The sequence below is a fragment of the Octopus sinensis genome, linkage group LG1 (genome assembly GCF_006345805.1).
Source record: "Octopus sinensis linkage group LG1, ASM634580v1, whole genome shotgun sequence".
Classification (NCBI taxonomy): Eukaryota; Metazoa; Mollusca; class Cephalopoda; order Octopoda; family Octopodidae; genus Octopus; species Octopus sinensis.
In genome coordinates, this window is record NC_042997.1 from 43,134,332 (window position 1) to 43,152,793 (window position 18,462).

The window sequence follows — 18,462 nt, forward strand, 5'->3', positions numbered from 1 at the left end:
TTACATGTCACTGGCATGGGAGCCAGTCAGGGGGCACAGGCATCGACCCCTTTTGCATGGTGCTTTTTATGTATCACCAGTACAGGAGCCAGGCAGTAGGGCACTGGATTCGATCATGTTCAGATGGTGCTTTTTAGTTGCCACCAGCATGAGAGCCAGTCATAGGTTCAGGAGTGGTTGTGTGGTAAGTAACTTCCTTACCAACCACATGATTCTGGGTTCAGTCCCACTGCATGGCACCTTGGGCAAGTGTCTTCTACTATAACCTTGGGTCAACCAAAGCTTTGAGGGTGGATTTATTAGATGGAAACTGAAAAGAAACCAGTTTTTTATATATATATGTGTGTGTGTGTGTGTGTTTGTATATATGTGTACATGCTTGTGTATCTGTGTTTGTCCTTCTACCATGGCTTGACAACTGATGATGGCATGTCTACTTCCCCATAACCTAGCGGTTCAGCAAAGAATAAGTGCTAGGCTTACAAAGAATAAGTCATGGGGTCGATTTGTTCGACTAAAGGCAGTGTCCCTGCATGGCCACAGTCAAATGACTGAAACAAATAAAAGAATCTATATATATATATTTCGTGATGTCCTTAAAGCTGGGATCTTTTCAGTACGCTCACCCCCATATATAAAACCATTGCATGACAGTTTTTGTCTTTCTCTGATTTTCTGAACTTTTATGCTGTAACAAATACATGAGATGATCACTGAACCTGTATAGCACAGTATTATGGCATGCTTATGACACACCCATATTAAGTAGAATATAAAGATTGCTACATACCGTAAATCCTCGAGTATAGCCCGCCCTTGAGGGGATTTTTAGGGGGCTGTACCTCTGAAAAACCTAAACCTTGTGTATAATATGCACCCCTTCTCTAACTTGATTTGTGTGTAATTAAGCCAGCAGCACCTAGTTGGACAAACACTTCCGCCCATGCGTAATACAATAATGGTGATGTTCTTAACTGTTATATGGGAATGTAAATATGTTTGCAAATTGTTTTGTTACATGTTATTCTGTGTTCCGAATACTTTTATTTTAATAAATGTTGCTTACTGCAAGTTATGGATGATTCTTTTATGACTTCATTGCTTTCAGGCTTAGCTTAAGGTATTTTCGCGCCCGACATCACAAAATGCGTCTGAATAAACATTTCCAGACAGCAAATAGAGACTTGGACATTGCTTAGGATATATTTTTCATTTTTAACCTCATATATAGTACGCACTAGGGATTATGACCTTTAATTTTGGGGAAAAAATTGTGGATTATACTCGAGGATTTATGGTATGTATACATGTAAATGTATACATGTATACATGTATACATGTAAATGTATGTGCATGTGAGTGTCTCCTTGTCATGACATCTTGTGATAGTTGTAACCAAGTGTTATTCGTTCCCAGTTTTCTGCAAGAGCATGTCCAGCTATTGGGGAAATATTACTTTGCTTGGGAACAGATAAGGGCTGGTGACAGGAAGGGCATCTGGCTGTAGAAAATCTAGCTCAGTATATGCTGTCCAACCCATGCAAGCATGGAAAAGTAGATGTTAAATGATGATGAGGATTCTGCTGGTCTATGATATTCACTTCACTAAATATAGCTCTTTGTCAAGATAGAAGATTCACTGATTGCAGTATCACTTACTTAAGCATAATAGTTTTGTGTTTAGTTAAAAACAAAAATAACTATAAATACTCAAGCAGAATATATTTTTAATATATCGAATCATTAGCTAAGCTGAACATTTTTGAACATACAGTACAGTTACAGATGAGAATGGACAAGAGTTCTTCTCTGGGTAGTTGTAAACAGAATTTGCTCCTTAGTTTTCTATGAAAATAGACTTTATTTTGGGCATCCTCACACCTGACATGTACTCTTTGTAAACCATTTCTATATAAAAGGTTTGTCTGAAAAGTAACAGGATTAGGTGTGCTGTGTGAGCTATGGGTGAAAGAAGTGGAGGCGCAATGGCCCAGTGGTTAGGGCAGCGGATTCGCGGTCATAGGATCTCGGTTTCGATTCCCAGACCGGGCGTTGTGAGTGTTTATTGAGCGAAAACACCTAAAGCTCCACGAGGCTCCAGCAGGGGATGGTGGTGATCCCTGCTGTACTCTTTCACCACAACTTTCTCTCACTCTTTCTTCCTGTTTCTGTTGTACCTGTATTTCAAAGGGCCGGCCTTGTCACTCTCTGTGTCACGCTGAATATCCCCGAGAACTACGTTAAGGGTACACGTGTCTGTGGAGTGCTCAGCCACTTACACGTTAATTTCACGAGCAGGCTGTTCCGTTGATTCGGATCAACCGGAACCCTCGTCGTCGGAACTGACGGAGTGCTTCCATCCATGGGTGAAAGAAGGGTAAGAGGATTGTGTTATCATTTAATATGATATCTTGGGATTATATTACTGTAATCATAGCTTTCTGCAACCATTGCATATTTTCACATACTTTTGTTTACACCTCATTTTTAGGTCATTCAGCTATGAGTATTGAGTAATGAATGATGAACACCGAGCAATGAATAAACCTGAAATTTTTTATCTGGTTGGAGAAAAACTCCATCACAAGCACTTGAAATGCTTCAGCAAGTGTATGGAGATAACACCATGTCATGCACATGTGTTTTTGAGTGGCACAAGAGGCTCAAAGAGGGGAACAAGGAAGTGGAAGATGGCTCCATGAATAGGAGGCCTTCAACAAGCAGGACTAAGGTCAATGTTAAGCAGTCAATAAGCAATTCTACAAAGAGATCCTGTGACATTTACTTTGCTCAGTGTGCTAGAAGAGATGAGAGTTGTGGCAGGGCAAATTGTGGCTGCTTCACCATGGCAGAGTACTTGCTCACAACACCCTCAGCATCCGGCAGTTCTTGGCCAAAAAGAACATCGCCATACTGGAACAACCTCCCTACTCACCTGATCTTACTCTGTATGACTTTTTTCTTTTCCTCAAGCTCAAGAGGATCATCAAAGGGACCTATTTTGAAGGCATGTAGGCCATCAAGAGGGCTGTAGTAATGGATTGGCCTATCCCAAATGGATCCTTCCAGCAGTGCATAGAAGTGTGGTAGAAAAGGATGCATTAGACCCGAGAGGAATTACTTTGAAGGGAAAACCATGAAGATTGTTGTTTGAAATTGAAATAAATTGTTTGTGACACCAGCCCTCTTACTTTTCAGACAGACTTTGTATTTAGCATTTTTTTTTATCACTCATCTTATTATAGATTATAGAACTGTTACAACTTTTCTGTTAGTTTTCAAAAGAAAGAATTGGACTTTTGTAGCCAGACTCTTGTCTTGCAATTTGACTCAGCAGAATTATACTATTTGTGGTACTTCACCATAACTTGTGCAATAATTATTTTGATTAGAGACAAGTTGAAAATATTAGGAGATGGTTATCAGCATTAAAATATTGAATGAAAATAAAAAACAAGAATTCCAGTTATGAAATAACAAAAATATTTATTCCAGACTAGCAGTATCGCCCGGCGTTGCTCGGGTTTGTAAAGGAAATAACTATATAAGCATTTTTAGAGAGTTATAGCCAAAAAATAGCAAAAAAATGCATTAAAAATGGAAAAAAAATTATGGTAAATTTTTTAAAAAATCGTTGACTCATTGTAGACATTTTTAGAGAGTTACTTCCCTTATATAATAGCGAAAAAAATGATGGTAAATTTTTTTTTAAATCGTAGACTCATGCTAATACCCAGAAGGGCTCGATATGAATCACGACTATAAGATACCCGGTTTTGGTTAAACTGCACCACAAAATGTGGGAGTAGTTAGGAATCTAAATCGTAGGAGACAGACAGACAACTTTACTTTTATATATAAAGATTACATTTATTTTTTTCCTTCTGTAAATATACATGCTATATACAATTAATGTGTGTGAATACTAAAATCCAGTTGTGTAGACATTGTTTTTATAAGCCTCACCTGGAATAAAGTAGAATGGGGGTGGGGGGGCTTGAATATCTATGAGTAACAGACCTGGTGGAATTTAGACGCAAAACTATAAAGTAACAAAACATTTGTCAATTATCATGATTCTATTGCTTCGAAAGGGTAAAGGCCCCACTTCAGTCATGAATGACCTTGGAATTACCCCTAGAAAGTTTCCTTCTGACGTACATATCCAGGCAAGGTTGTTTTTTGGAAGACCAGTAGTCACTCATGGATACCAGCCTCCCCTCTCCATGCCACTGATGTTATCCAAAGGAAAGGCAAAGGGGCCGATACAGCTTGGCACCAGTGATGTCGCAACACATTTCTACAGCTGAGTGAACTGGAGCAACATGAAATAAACCATCTTGCTCAGGAGTACAACACACAGCCTGGTTCAGGGATTGAACTCACTACCTTATGATTGTGAGCCCAATGCTCTAACCATTAAGCCATAGCAATGAATTATCTCATAACATCAACTGGATTAGCTTATTTGAGAGAAAAGCATCTAGTCTAAGCGAATGATTCTCAACATTTTTAACTTGGTGGTACACTGGGGGGTGAAATAAAAATTATAGGTGCATGAAAAGTTAAAAAAACAAACAAACTATATTTTAAAGTTAAATATTTTGAAAAAAATGTACCTTGTTTTATTAACCATACTTGTGTATAACAAAATTATGATTACTCCTTTAGCATTTAAACCAGTTATTCTGCCTGATGATGTGGAGGAAAGAATTATGACGGTGAAAATGATTATGAATCTGGCTTTATCATCATACTGGTGTTTAATTAAATATGTTGCCTATATTAACTCTCATTACTTTAGTACAATCTACTGGATGAAAAGCAAAATTGACCTTGGGGGAATTTGAATTCACCATATACAAATATGTATTTCCCCTTTGATGCTTTAACAATTCTGATATCAAATACCTATTTCTTTATTACCCACAAGGGGCTAAACAGAGAGGGGACAAACAAGGGCAGACAAACGGATGAAGTCGATTATATCAACCCCAGTGCATAACTGATACTTATTTAATCGATCCCGAAAGGATGAAAGGCAAAGTCGACCTTGGCAGTATTTGAACTCAGAACGTAACAGCAGATGAAATATCGCTAAGCATTTCGCCCGGTGTGCTAACGTTTCTGCCAGCTCGCCACCAATTCTGATATCAAATATCATCCTCACCATCATCATTTCAATGTCCATTTTTCTATGCTTTTATGAGCCACATTTGTTGAGGCAGAATTTCTACTGCTGTATGCTCTTCTTGTTGCTAACCCTCACCTGTTTCCGACCAAGGTAATATTTTGTCGTGGCCAGATGTATTTTTACAAAAAATTGGAAATCGAGTTCTATCATTTGTATGATAGTGAAGCTCCTTTACAAGTAATGCAAAATATCAAGGTAAGGAGACACCAACAGCCATACCTCCATGCACACACACACACACGAATGGCTTCTTTCAGTTTCTGTGTACCAAATACATTCTCAAGGCTTTGGTATGTCTGGGACTATAGCAAAGGACACTTGCCCAAGGAGCCAAGTAGTTCACACAGAAGCACTCACACTGGATTGCATATTTAGTGTATGTTTGTGCATGTGCAAAAATACATTATGCATATACATCACTCCAAATCATCACTCATCAAGCAGATTTATGGTGAGTGATGTTCCAGCTGTTCCCATGCTATCTTTTAGTCAGTCTATACAACTGGGACTACATTATTTAATGTAATCTTAGATGGTAAATTATGAGAAAGATTTGGCTGCTATTTCCAACAGCTTGAGTCACCATGTAGAGGCACCTTCATTAGCTCCTGGTCAGCAAATGAGTAATAACTCAATACTCAAAGATATCTTTATCACATGACACAAATTTTCTTTATATATGTTGCATTGATTCCTGTAAACAATTTGTTGTATGAGCAAAATGGTGGAACTGGTAGAGAAGCAGATTTAACTCCAGTCTATTTCCAATGCATTTCTTTTTGCTTCCAAATGAATAGAAGACAAATTTGAATTGGTTGGTATTTGAAGTCAGTCCAACCTAAAGCCACAAGCTTTGTACTTTGTTTCTTCTCTTCCTCCTCCACTCTTTATTGAGTTGAATAAGTTAAACAATAGACTTTTGCCATTGTGGTGTTCTAGTCTTTTTCTCCTCTTTTTAATCATACTTGTTTTGATGTTCTTTTGAATACTATTTTCTAGTATTGACACACAGGTTATGAATTTCTTGATAAAAATATTTGTAATATTGATATTATTTTTGTTTTCTCCTTTTGAGATAGTTTTGTGTTAGTTTGGTTATCATTTGCAACAAATTACTAGCATTTGGTTTCTTGTTTAAAATCTTTCTTTGCTGGGAGAGCAAAACGAAGTTTATTCCAAAACGAAGGATCATCATATTTTAAATAAGTTTTAGTCTTCAGGTAAAGCTTGAGATCAGGATCTAGTAATTCTTCGTTGATATTTTCAAAAAGAACAACTATCAGAGTATTCATTTTTTGGGAAAGACCATCATAATGAGCTGTTTGGAATTCATACTTGCACCATTCACTTTTTAGAAAGTTGTCTGTTATTAACAGGATAGTTCTTTTGCTATTTTCAATGCTATTGATAATATTCTCTGTTATTTGTAGACCAACTTCAAAATCCCGAAAGTGCACACAAAGCTTATATGGTGGATCATTCTGTTCCAGTTGTGGAAGTAATTCATTTAAGACAAACAAATCCAGAGAATTATCAAAAGATACGAATGCATCATAAAGTTTATTTTCTTCGTCAATAATTAGTTTCTTTGACATGAAACGGTATCCAAAATGAATAAACATTAATAACTGAATTTCTTGTCGATAAACATATAATACAATAGTGATGATCAAAATCAGAACTACTACAGAAGATACTGCAGACATAGTTGATATTAGAACCTTATCTTGACGGAAGGCAAATCTTGTAATATTATGTGTGACATTATTTTGACAGAATTCTTGTACATGTTTAAAGATATTGACCAATGTATCATCATATTTTTTACAAAGAATCTGCTCACCATTAGCAAGTAATTCAGTATCGTTTGCATATATCTTTTCAAATTCACTCGCATCATTACATTCACAAGACCATGGATTACCAATGAGATAGATCTTCTGTAAGGCTTTAGAAGAAAACATTTCACTAGTAATAGTTTGCAATTTGTTCTTCCGTAAATCCAGATATTTAAGTTTGGGAGTTTCAGAAAAAGTGTTCTCTGGGATATATTGAATTTTGTTATTATATAGTATAAGTTCCAGTAGATTTTTTAAGCCTTCAAAACTCTTTTGTTGCAAAGCCTCAATGAAATTATTTTGTAAATATAATTTTTTTAAACTTGTAAAAGTAATGAATGTTTTATTGGCAACTATTAATATTTGGGAATTATTCATATATAAAACTTCAGCTGCACTGTGGTCAGTGAAGTTAGTATTGTACAAATAGTTTAGTTTATTTCCACTAAGATCAATATGGGTACCTGCAGATGGTATTCTTGTCAACTGAGTCAAATTGGACTTTCTGCAATCAACTTTATGGAGGTTTTTGTCTAGTGAAAATAAACATAGGCAACTTAATGGACAAATATTTTCACATGAGCAGCTTTCAAGTTTAAAACAACATTCACAACCAAAAGTACAATAATATTTTTGAGGGCTGTTTTGACGTTTATAGTAGTCACATAAAAGGTCATTTATATTTACAGTATCCAATGATCCAATTGGTAACCATGGTTCATAATCACCACAAAATACCATGTCAAAAAATGTAGTTGCATAAGTATACTTTTGTTGCCACATGATAGCTTCCTTCAACCATGTCAAACGACAGTCACATTTGAATGTATTACCTATTAATAAAATTCGAATTGGTTTTGCATTAGCAGAACGTAAAAAATTCCAGCCTTTTACAGTACTTAATTGATTCGATCTGAGATTCAATTCAGTCAAGTCGTTCATGTCATGAACTATATCATCAGTCAGAAATTTTATGTAGTTATGTGATAAATCTATGAGTTTTAAACTTTTAGGAAACATTGCTTTTGATAATGTCGTTAATTGATTGTTATGACAATGAAATTCTCTAAGAAGTGGTAAATGACTAATTGTGCCATGTCTTAACTCCTTGATATTATTGAAAGCAATGTTTAGTCCCCATAGTTTATGTAAGTTTTTAAAAGGGTTGTTATTTATATTTGTTATATTATTATTTTTCAAATTAAGTATTTGAAGAGACTGTAACTGGGAAAATGCATCATTTTCAATTATTTCTATTGCATTATCTTTAAGGACCAAATATTCAAGGTTTTTAGCAGTATTTAGCTCTGAAGAAATTTTTTTGATATTGTTCTGTCTTAAGTTTAGGACCTGCATTGATAATGGTAACTTTGGTATATGACTCAATGAGTTTGTTGATAAATCCAAAATAGTAAGTTTTGAAAGAGACAAAAAAACATTTTCATCAAATATTGATATTTGGTTATCATTTAAATAGAGTGTTACTAGACTATCTAGGCCTTTGAATGCAAATTTTGGCAATGATGTAATTTTGTTTCCAGAAAGCCTCAAAAGAATTAAAGATTTACTTGCTGCAAGTACATTTGGGCGGATAGTTGTGATATTATTTTTATCCAGTAAAAAATATTTAAGAGTTTGAAGTTTTGCTACAAATTCAGGGATAAATGTTAAACCACAGTTTTCAAAGTTGACCAAGACCAGTGATTTTCTATTCAGAAAATTCCATATTCTGTCACCCAAAAGGGTATTTTTAGCTGTAAATACTTGAATGTTTGATAAATTCTGTAGCGTAATAGGCATCTCCTTTATTGGATTATTTGATATATCAAAATAATACAATTTGTAAGAAAAGTTAAAAGATGTCTGAGGCAACTTACTCAAGGAGTTATTTGAAAGATTGATATATTCTAAATTATGAAGATTAGAAAACGCATCCTGCTGAACACTTTCAATTTTATTGTTTTGTAACAAAATATACTGTACTGATTTAAAAATATCACTGAAGCTATCAGGTATAACAGACAATTTGTTATGATTCAATACAAGTACAGTTATATTATTCAATAATGTAGAATTTTTTAAACAAAGATTAAAAACTTCAGATATATTTTTAATATTATTTTCTGCTAAATTTAAAGTTGTCAGTTTATTCTGATGACAAAGGGAATTAACTGGAAAATTAACTGAGTCACAGTTGTTGATTCTTAAAGTTTCCAAATTGGGAAGATTGACAAAAGCATTTGAATTTACATTTAAATATTTACTTTTATAAATGGTGAGATTTCTAAGATTATCCAAGCCAGCAAAAATATTTTCTGGTAGATTATTAATATAACAAGTTTCAAAGATGAGTTTTCTCAAATTAGTTAAGTGCTTGAATGGGCTGCTATTAGCCAAAGATGTGGTGTAATCTGGTTCATTACATTTTATATATAGGTATGTTGTATTTTCTGCAGCCAACTTAGAGAAGATAGGATAATCATCTGATTTTAACTTAGTAAAATAGCAAATAACACTCACTGTGCCAGGCACCGCTTGCTCATTAGTGCATTGACATGAAAGAGGACAGTGGTATGATTTTCCAGAATGCACGAAACATATGCCAGTGAAAAACAATAGAGAAAATACAAAGGGATTGTGTAAATATATCATATTTAGTTAATATCTGAAAAAGAAAGAAAGAATGGGACATTAGATAAATGTAAGTAAACAATCATCAAAGGAAAATGAAGTTGCATAAGTATAAAGAGATAAAAAACACATTCAGTTTTTTAGAAGCACTTACTTCTTAAATACAAAAAGGCATTTAGACACATTATGCAAAAAGCCAGAGAAATTGATATTGTAAACTGCAGGTTGAGGCAATCAGGACTGGCTACTGACACTTTAAAACATTAGGAAGTAAGTTTGTAGATACATCTGGTTATATATTTGGCAAAAAAACCCTACTATCTCCCAGAATACAACAATATATAATTTTCCCTTTTCTAAATTTAAACAAAAATAGATCTCTCCTGATCTTGTTTGTAAAATAATGTGATTACAATTATATGACCTATGGTTTGAGAATACAGGTTAACATAGGAGAATTGAGATGGAAAATTTCATATCTTAATTTACCAGATCATTTGAGATAAATTCTAAATATATTTATGGCTTCTTTATGCATAATTATGTGTTTTACAAGTCAATGGGATAATCTGTGTGGGTAGATAAATACCTATCAGTAAGAAGGAAAATTAGCTAAATCACCACCACCATGACAGCATGCTGTATTAAAATCAAATGAAACAGGGCTTAATTAATGAGATACTTCTTGTAAGATCACCTGATGAGATATTTCTGTACTGAAAGATGTGCAGAAACCAGTTGTACAGTCTCCCACTCATGAGGAACCACAACAGGATGGGTCAAAACAATTGTTGTGAGCAATAAAGTTTCATGTATATTTAATTTTCTGTCTCTGTCATTTGTTATAGACTCAACGAACACTGAAGAATTCCTGAGGTAGATCCAGCAACAATTGTGAAACTATTGTAGACGATGTCAAGTAGCTATAGGCAGTGAACATGCTTCCCTGGCTAACTACTAGGTACATGTCCAATACTTAAATAATTACTTACCAAACCATTATCCACACACACGCACACGGTCAAATTGATGCAGACACCTCTGATAAGAATCTTATAAGATTCGAAAATCAATTAAGGTTGTTAATTTAAAAAAATTTCCAGGGATGTGGCTAAATTAGCCCTGTTTATGTATGTACTATATAAGTTACATATATCCATTATCATTATCCTACATATATTGTATATTACACCTAAATACTGTCTAGGCTGATATCCTTGTTGATAAGCTTCTAATATTTAAAAAATAGTGGAGGCGCAATGGCCCAGTGGCTAGGGCAGCGGACTCGCGGTCGTAGGCGTTGTGAGTGTTTATTGAGCGAAAACACCTAAAAGCTCCACGAGGCTCCAGCAGGGGATGGTGGTGATCCCTGCTGTACTCTTTCACCACAACTTTCTCTCACACTTACTTCCTGTTTCTGTTGTACCTGTATTTCAAAGGGCCGGCCTTGTCACTCTCTGTGTCACGCTGAATATCCCCCGAGAACTACGTTAAGGGTACACGTGTCTGTGGAGTGCTCAGCCACTTACACGTTAATTTCACAAGCAGGCTGTTCCGTTGGTCGGATCAACCGGAACCCTCATTGTCGTAACCGACGGAGTGCTTCCTCCTTAATTTAAAAAATAAAGTGTTAACACTTACAGTATGTTGATTATTAGCTCTAGTTTTAAGTACCTACTGTAACTGATGAGTGTATAAATAGATTGAGTTCTGGTTTCTCTGGGATTGGTTAAATTGATGTTGATGCCTCAAATGAGAATCCATTTTTTTTCAATCTATGGAGAAGCAGCTAAATTTATTCTGTTTATATACATGCTATATATATATGTGTGTGTGTGTATTACTGACTAAGTTTTTGTTATTTCAAATCCTATCTTTCCAAACCTGTTCACCTCTTCGTCGTGTCTTAAATACAGTCTGTTTAATATGCTCAGTGTTTTTGCTTTTTTTTTATAATCAGATACCAAATAAGTATTAAAGATAATGTTTGCGCATTAAATATTCATGCTCACATAAGCAGACAGTGACAGATAACCATTAAAGGGCATGACATAATTCTTTAATGTTGTTAAAAGATTCCAATAAAAGAATGAAAAGTGTTTTACATATCTTTCTTTTTCTTTCTTTTTTCTTGTTTCAGTAATTTGACTGCGGCCATGCCGGAGCACCGCCTTTAATTGAGCAAATCGACCCCGGGACTATTTCTTTTGTAAGCCCAGTACTTATTCTATCGGTCTCTTTTGCCGAACCGCTAAGTAATGGGGACGTAAACACACCAGCATCGGTTGTCAAGCAATGCTAGGGGGACAAACACAGACACACAAACACACAGATATATATATATATATATATATATATATATATATATATATACATATATACGACAGGCTTCTTTCAGTTTCCGTCTACCAAATCCACTCACAAGGCATTGGTCGGCCCGGGGCTATAGCAGAAGACACTTGCCCAAGGTGCCACGCAGTGGGACTGAACCCAGAACCATGTGGCTGGTTAGCAAGCTACTTACCACACAGCCACTCCTGCGTATATGTGTGTGTGTATTGTTTTGTAGTTACTTTATACACTGTTAAAGCCCAGACATGTGTCTTTTTATAAACAAGCAGGAGTGGCTGTGTGGTAAGTAGCTTGTTTACCAACCACATGGTTCCGGGTTCAGTCCCACTGCATGGCACCTTGGGCAAGTGTCTTCTACTATAGCCTCGGGCCGACCAAAGCCTTGTGAGTTGATTTGGTAGATGGAAACTGAAAGAAGCCTGTCGTATATATGTATATATATATATATGTGTGTTTGTGTGTCTGTGTTTGTCCCCCTAGCATTGCTTGACAACCGATGCTGGTGTGTTTATGTCCCCGTTACTTAGTGGTTCGGCAAAAGAGACCAATAGAATAAGTACTGGGCTTACAAAAGAATAAGTCCCGGGGTCGATTTGCTCGATTAAAGGCGGTGCTCCAGCATGGCCACAGTCAAATGACTGAAACAAGTAAAAGAGTAAAGAGAGAGAGTAAGCCAGTTGCCAATAAGGAATAAATGTGTTAGAGAGAAGAGAAAGATAGCCTGGGAGGGAGAGAGAGAGAGAGAGAGAGAGAATGAAATAAGGTGAACATAGAAAGCTTGTTCCCCACCATCGCACCTCACTGAAACATACTCCAAGCATTCTAACATGATAGATATACAAGGAGTAGGCCAAGGAACAAATGAATTTGGATTTTTCCTTTTTATGAAATTGAAGTATAAAATAACCTTTGGTTCATGAATGTTTAACTAAGCAAACTGAATTTCATGTCAGCTGTCATTCTATTGTTATTGCTACTAGCAGAAAGACTGCCCTCCAGGCATTTTTCTGCTAACCACTTGATAATATATTTCCACACTTGATTCCTAATTCTAATAATTTTTATGATATTTTACATCTAATTATTTCTTTGTATAATAGTGCTCACTTGCTTAGTAAATATTGCTTTCATTATTTTATCAAAGTCATAATCTCTCTTTTTTAAACAAATATCACAGTAGTCCAACAACAGAGGGAGAGGCAGTTTGTCAAATTTTACCTCCCCCTCAAAGCAACAGAGATTTCAATTCAGCAGCCCATCTGTAAGCTTTGCAGTGTGTGTGTGTGTGTGGTGTGTGTGTGTGAAAGAGAGAGAACATTGCAAACATTGAATGAAATAAGCATGAAAGGAAAAAATCGTATAAATAAAAGGCATTGCTACAGATGTATATGTCCCTGACCTTGTTGCCTCATAACATCCAGAAAAAGGGATACTTTTTAACAAAATTTTGTACAAATACTGCTTAGATGTTGTGGCTTCAGAGTATATAGGAATTTATGAGAAAGAATTTTTCCAAGTGGGTGGAGAGAGGAGTTTCAGAAAATTCAGATGATCTGACATTTTTTCCCTCATAACTTTCAGGAAAATGGGTATCTTTTAATGAAAGTTTATACAAATCCCTTTCAAACAGCACAGATTATGATTATAAAGAAATTTGCAGAGAAAATTTTTTTAGAGATTTTCCCCACGTTTCTAAAATTTTTTTAGAGATTTTTCCCATTTTTTTTAAATTGGGAAGGTGGGGTGGATCTTTGTATGAAAAAAATTTTGAAAACTTTTTTTTTACATCCCACTTCTCTCATCCTCTCAATTCTATTTTGGCCAAATTTTATTGCACTTCAAATTTCACAAAACTGCGATAACATAATGAAAGATGTTTTGCACTGGTCAAACGATTCTCTTTAATTTCACTTTGCCACAGTATTTCTTAGTTATTTTCCCTTTTCTTTTTCCAAAAGAGATTGCTGTTATTTCTACACTCATACTTATTCTAACTTTCAAAACAGAAAAAAAGAATGAACACTTTAATTTCACATTACTTTGTCATATTACTGTGGGAAATCTTTTTTAAAAAAGTAAAGCTGGAGGCAGATAAAGTTATAAATAATAGGATGTAAATACTGAGTTTAAAAAAAAAACATTTGGGTAGAAAAAGCCGAAGGCTGCCCATGAAAAATTGTTTACACGTTTTTTATAGCTCTATCTACTTCGAGTTTCACGGTTCAAAAAAAAAACACGAACTTTTTTTTACTTTCGAGTAATGTTAGGAGAAAAAGTTTTAATATTGTAATCTTTCATTTTTTCACAATGTTCTTCAATTCAAATGACGAACAGGTACATAATATAATTATATAAATTATTAGTGTCGATTGGAGAGTACATATCTATCTACAAAATGAAATTAAAAAAAAAGTGTTATGTGCCAGTATATATGAGTGCGCGTCTACCTATTTTTTTTTCTCGTTAAATTCCAATATAATTGTAATCTATGCCATCTGAAAGGTATTTGTAGAAAATTTCATCACAAAATACCCTTTTGTCTGAATGTTATGAAGAAACAAAGTCTATTCGTGTGAGTTATCCGAAACTCCGAAACTGCTCACCTCTGAAAAAATAAATTTTTTTCACAACAAATTCCGGTATAATCAGAATCTACAACATCAGAAAGTTATTTATGGAAAATTTCATGCCCAGGGAAGTAAGGCGTTCAGAATATGGCAAATGCCTGATTGAGGGTATTCTCTTGGTTGCACGTCACTGAACGGTTTCCAGACGATTAATATCCTGGGCAGGATAGGGATTCCACCCCGGTGATGCAAATTCCAGGTGAGGCCGCACCATAGCTATATAAAGCCTCATGTAGATAGCCGGAGAGCGGCTCACAAAGGACTTGGTGAGTGATGCCAAGACACCCTCAGCCTTCTTGGCAATTTTAGCAATGTGTTTTGTCCAACGCAAATCGCTGACGACAATAATGCCCAGGTCACGTTCACATAAAGACTTTTTGAGATTAGTGTTGTGGAAGGAGTAAGTAGACGCTGGGTTTCTCCTCCCAAAATGCATGGTGGTACATTTGTCCACAGCCAGCTTGAGTTGCCAGTCCATGATCCACTGCTGCATTGTGTCCAGGTCTGATTGCAATAAAGATCTATAGTGTACAGGATCTGTCCTCTTTATTTCGAGGTACAGCTTGATGTCATCTGCATATTTCAGCACTGTGGCATTCTTTAAGTCAGCATCTATGTCATTAATATATGCAACAAATAAAAGGGAGCCAAGAACAGATCCCTGTGGTACACCAGATGTCATCTCATAGGGTGAAGAGTGCTGTCCTAGAACTGTGACAACCTCTTTTCGGCTAATAATGAAGGACTTCAACCAGTTATAGAGATCATCTCTTACACCCATTGCAGAGAGTTTCACCATAAGTCTTTTGTGTGGCACAGAATTAAAAGCATTGGCAGAAATGCGTCACGCCGGGCGAAATGCTTAGCGGTATTTCGTCTGCCGTTACGTTGTGAGTTCAAATTCCGCCGAGGTCGACTTTGCCTTTCATCCTTTCGGGATCGATTAAATAAGTACCAGTTACGCACTGGGGTGTCGATATAATCGACTTAATACCTATGTCTGTCCTTGTTTGTCCCCTCTATGTTTAGCCCCTTGTGGGTAATAAAGAAATAGGTATTTCGTCTGCGTTACGTTCTGAGTTCAAATTCCGCCGAGGTCGACTTTTAATACGAGTTACCAAAGAAGAAAAAATTTCAAAATTGAAACCCGCTCCAACCGGAAATCTGACAAGCTAGAAACAACAGCCAAACGGATGATCAACTTTCTAAACACGAATTACCAAAAGAAAAAAAAATTAATTAGATTTTGTTGGGTGTGTGTGTGTGTGTGTGTGTGTGTGTGTGTGTGTGCAAAAAATCAAATTAAATTTTTTTTTATTTAGATTTTTTTTCTCTTTTGGTAATTCGTATTTAGAAAGTTGATCCTCCGTTTGGCTGCTGTTTCTAGCTTGTCAGATTTCCGGTTGGGGCGGGTTTCAGTTTTGAAATTTTTTCTTCTTTGATAACTCGTATTAAAATTTTGAAAACGTGTTCCTAGCATGTCGGGTTTTCTATTTAGATACTTTTTGCGTCTGCTATTCTATGCATGCGTGAAACATTAATAGAGAAACCATTTTAATTTCACTTCTTGTCATAGGGCGGGGGGGGAGGGGTGTGTTTGTACACATTTTTTTTGTTATCAGTGAAAATGATGACCAGATACATTAATATATACGCAAATATATTTTGCTCGCCTTTGTTAATAATTACATTTTCACCCTTTAAAAAATTGAAATAACAACATACCAAAGCGATGAATTACAAACACAAATCCGACAAGCTGGCCACAGCTCACGTTGCTGTGACCAGAAAGAAATGGTAAATAGATAGCATTTTAAGGCGGCGAGCTGGCAGAATCGTTAGCACGTCGGGCGAAATGCTTAGCGGTATTTCGGCTGCCGTTACGTTGTGAGTTCAAATTCCGCCGAGGTCGACTTTGCCTTTCATCCTTTCGGGGTCGATAAATTAAGTACCAGTTACGCACTGGGGTCGATGTAATCGACTTAATACCTATGTCCTTGTTTGTCCCCTCTGTGTTTAGCCCCTTGTGGGTAATAAAGAAATAGGTATTTCGTCTGCGTTACGTTCTGAGTTCAAATTCCGCCGAGGTCGACTTTTAATACGAGTTACCAAAGAAAAAAAATTTCAAAATTGAAACCCGCCCCAACCGGAAATCTGACAAGCTAGAAACAACAGCCAAACGGATGATCAACTTTCTAAATACGAATTACCAAAAGAAAAAAAATTTCATCCTTTCGGGGTCGATAAATTAAGTACCAGTTACGCACTGGGGTCGATGTAATCGACTTAATATCTATGTCTGTCCTTGTTTGTGCCCTCTATGTTTAGCCCCTTGTGGGTAATAAAGAAATAGGTAAATAGATAGCATTAAAGATACGTGAAACGATCAGATGAAGAAAGCATCTGTTTAAGACACTGCACAGAGAGAGAGAGAGAGAGAGAGAGAGAGAGAGAGAGAGAGAGAGAGATTGAACTAAAAGATTTAATTACCTTGATCTTTGTAAAAGCTGTTTTGTAAAAGATTTTTTGGCGTTGCTGATTTTTTTATCCCTTTTCCTGATATATATATAAGTCAACATTTACTTTATGTTCAAGGCGTGTAAAGTTATATTCGATGTTCTTGAACAGGTTGTTGTGGTAATGGCTTAACAAGTCAGCTTTGAGAAAACAAATCTCTTCAAAGATCTTCTAGTCGTAATCATCATTTTTTTTCCTTTTTTCTATCTTACTTATCTTCTTCAAACTTAGTATCCAATAACTCTTATTTTTCCCTTTTCAAGACAGAATTAATTACGAAGGAGAGATTTGGCTACTGTTTCTTGGTAGGTCGAGAGACCCATAAGTCTTCTTAGTTGATTCGTAACGCTGGTGGGTTGTCTCTTATGTAGTCTCGAGGTAGTTTTTCCTCTGCATTTTTGTTTTTATTAAGAAATAGAATTAAACCAGTTGTCTGTTGAAGTTTTAAAAAATATTTGTAATTGAAAATAGGAACAGAAAGGCAGAAAGGCGCCACGTAAACTATTCTTTGTTTTCAGCAAATAGACGAGTCTTTTAACTGAGACTAACTAAAGCAACCCCGTCATTTTTTATACTAGTGTGAGTGGGGGGTGGGGAGGAGGGAGAGAAAGAGAAGAGAAAGGAATTTGCGTAAGAGTTAGGAAAGCTTGTGCGCGCGAGTTAATAGTGTTTACACCCAAGCCAGTATTAAGGAGCGGCTAAAACTATACGAAGAGTCGTCGTATAGAATAACAGATTACTTGCTTATCGTTTTTTAATTTACATCTTTTTTAAGGAACAGATTTTTTTTTACTCTGTGTGTGTGTGTGGGTGTGAGTGTGTGTGAGTGTGTGTGGGGGATGTGCGTGCGTGAATGAGCGCGCGCGCGCGCACGTGTGCTTGTGTGTGTCTAGCTGAGTGTCACAGGAATGTTTTTTTTTATTTTGCTTTTATATATCGCCAATCACCACCCCCACCTCAAATATCACCGTCTTCGGCCTTTCCCTACACAATGGATTTACCAATTCTACAGTCCGTCTGGAGCAGTGTTGCATTTTCAATTACATACATACATACACACATACATACATACATACGTATGTACGTACGTACGTACATACATACATACATACATACATACATACATACATACATACATACATACGTACGTACGTACATACATACATACATACATACATACATACATACATACATACATACATACATACGTACGTACGTACGTACATACATACATACATACATACATACATACATTCATACATACATTCATACATACATACATACATACATACATACATACATA

General features: G+C 35.9%; 1 protein-coding gene across 4 annotated transcripts in view; it reads right to left on the reverse strand.

The window, feature by feature from the left end:
- LOC115209740 (toll-like receptor Tollo) overlaps positions 1-17,986 on the reverse strand; it is a 33,498-nt gene extending 15,512 nt beyond the window's left edge. For 3 of the 4 annotated variants that reach the window (XM_036500525.1, XM_036500514.1, XM_036500521.1), the window contains exons 1-2: positions 17,133-17,986; positions 6,960-9,697 (exon numbers count right to left, since the gene is read on the reverse strand). In XM_036500525.1, the coding sequence (XP_036356418.1) occupies positions 6,960-9,684 (2,725 nt within the window). In that variant the 5' untranslated portion in view covers positions 9,685-9,697; positions 17,133-17,986. Of the gene's footprint in view, positions 1-6,245; positions 9,698-17,132 lie in introns of those variants that run through there. The other variant, XM_029778252.2, reaches the window with a different exon arrangement.
- Between the last annotated feature and the right edge of the window lie 476 nt (positions 17,987-18,462).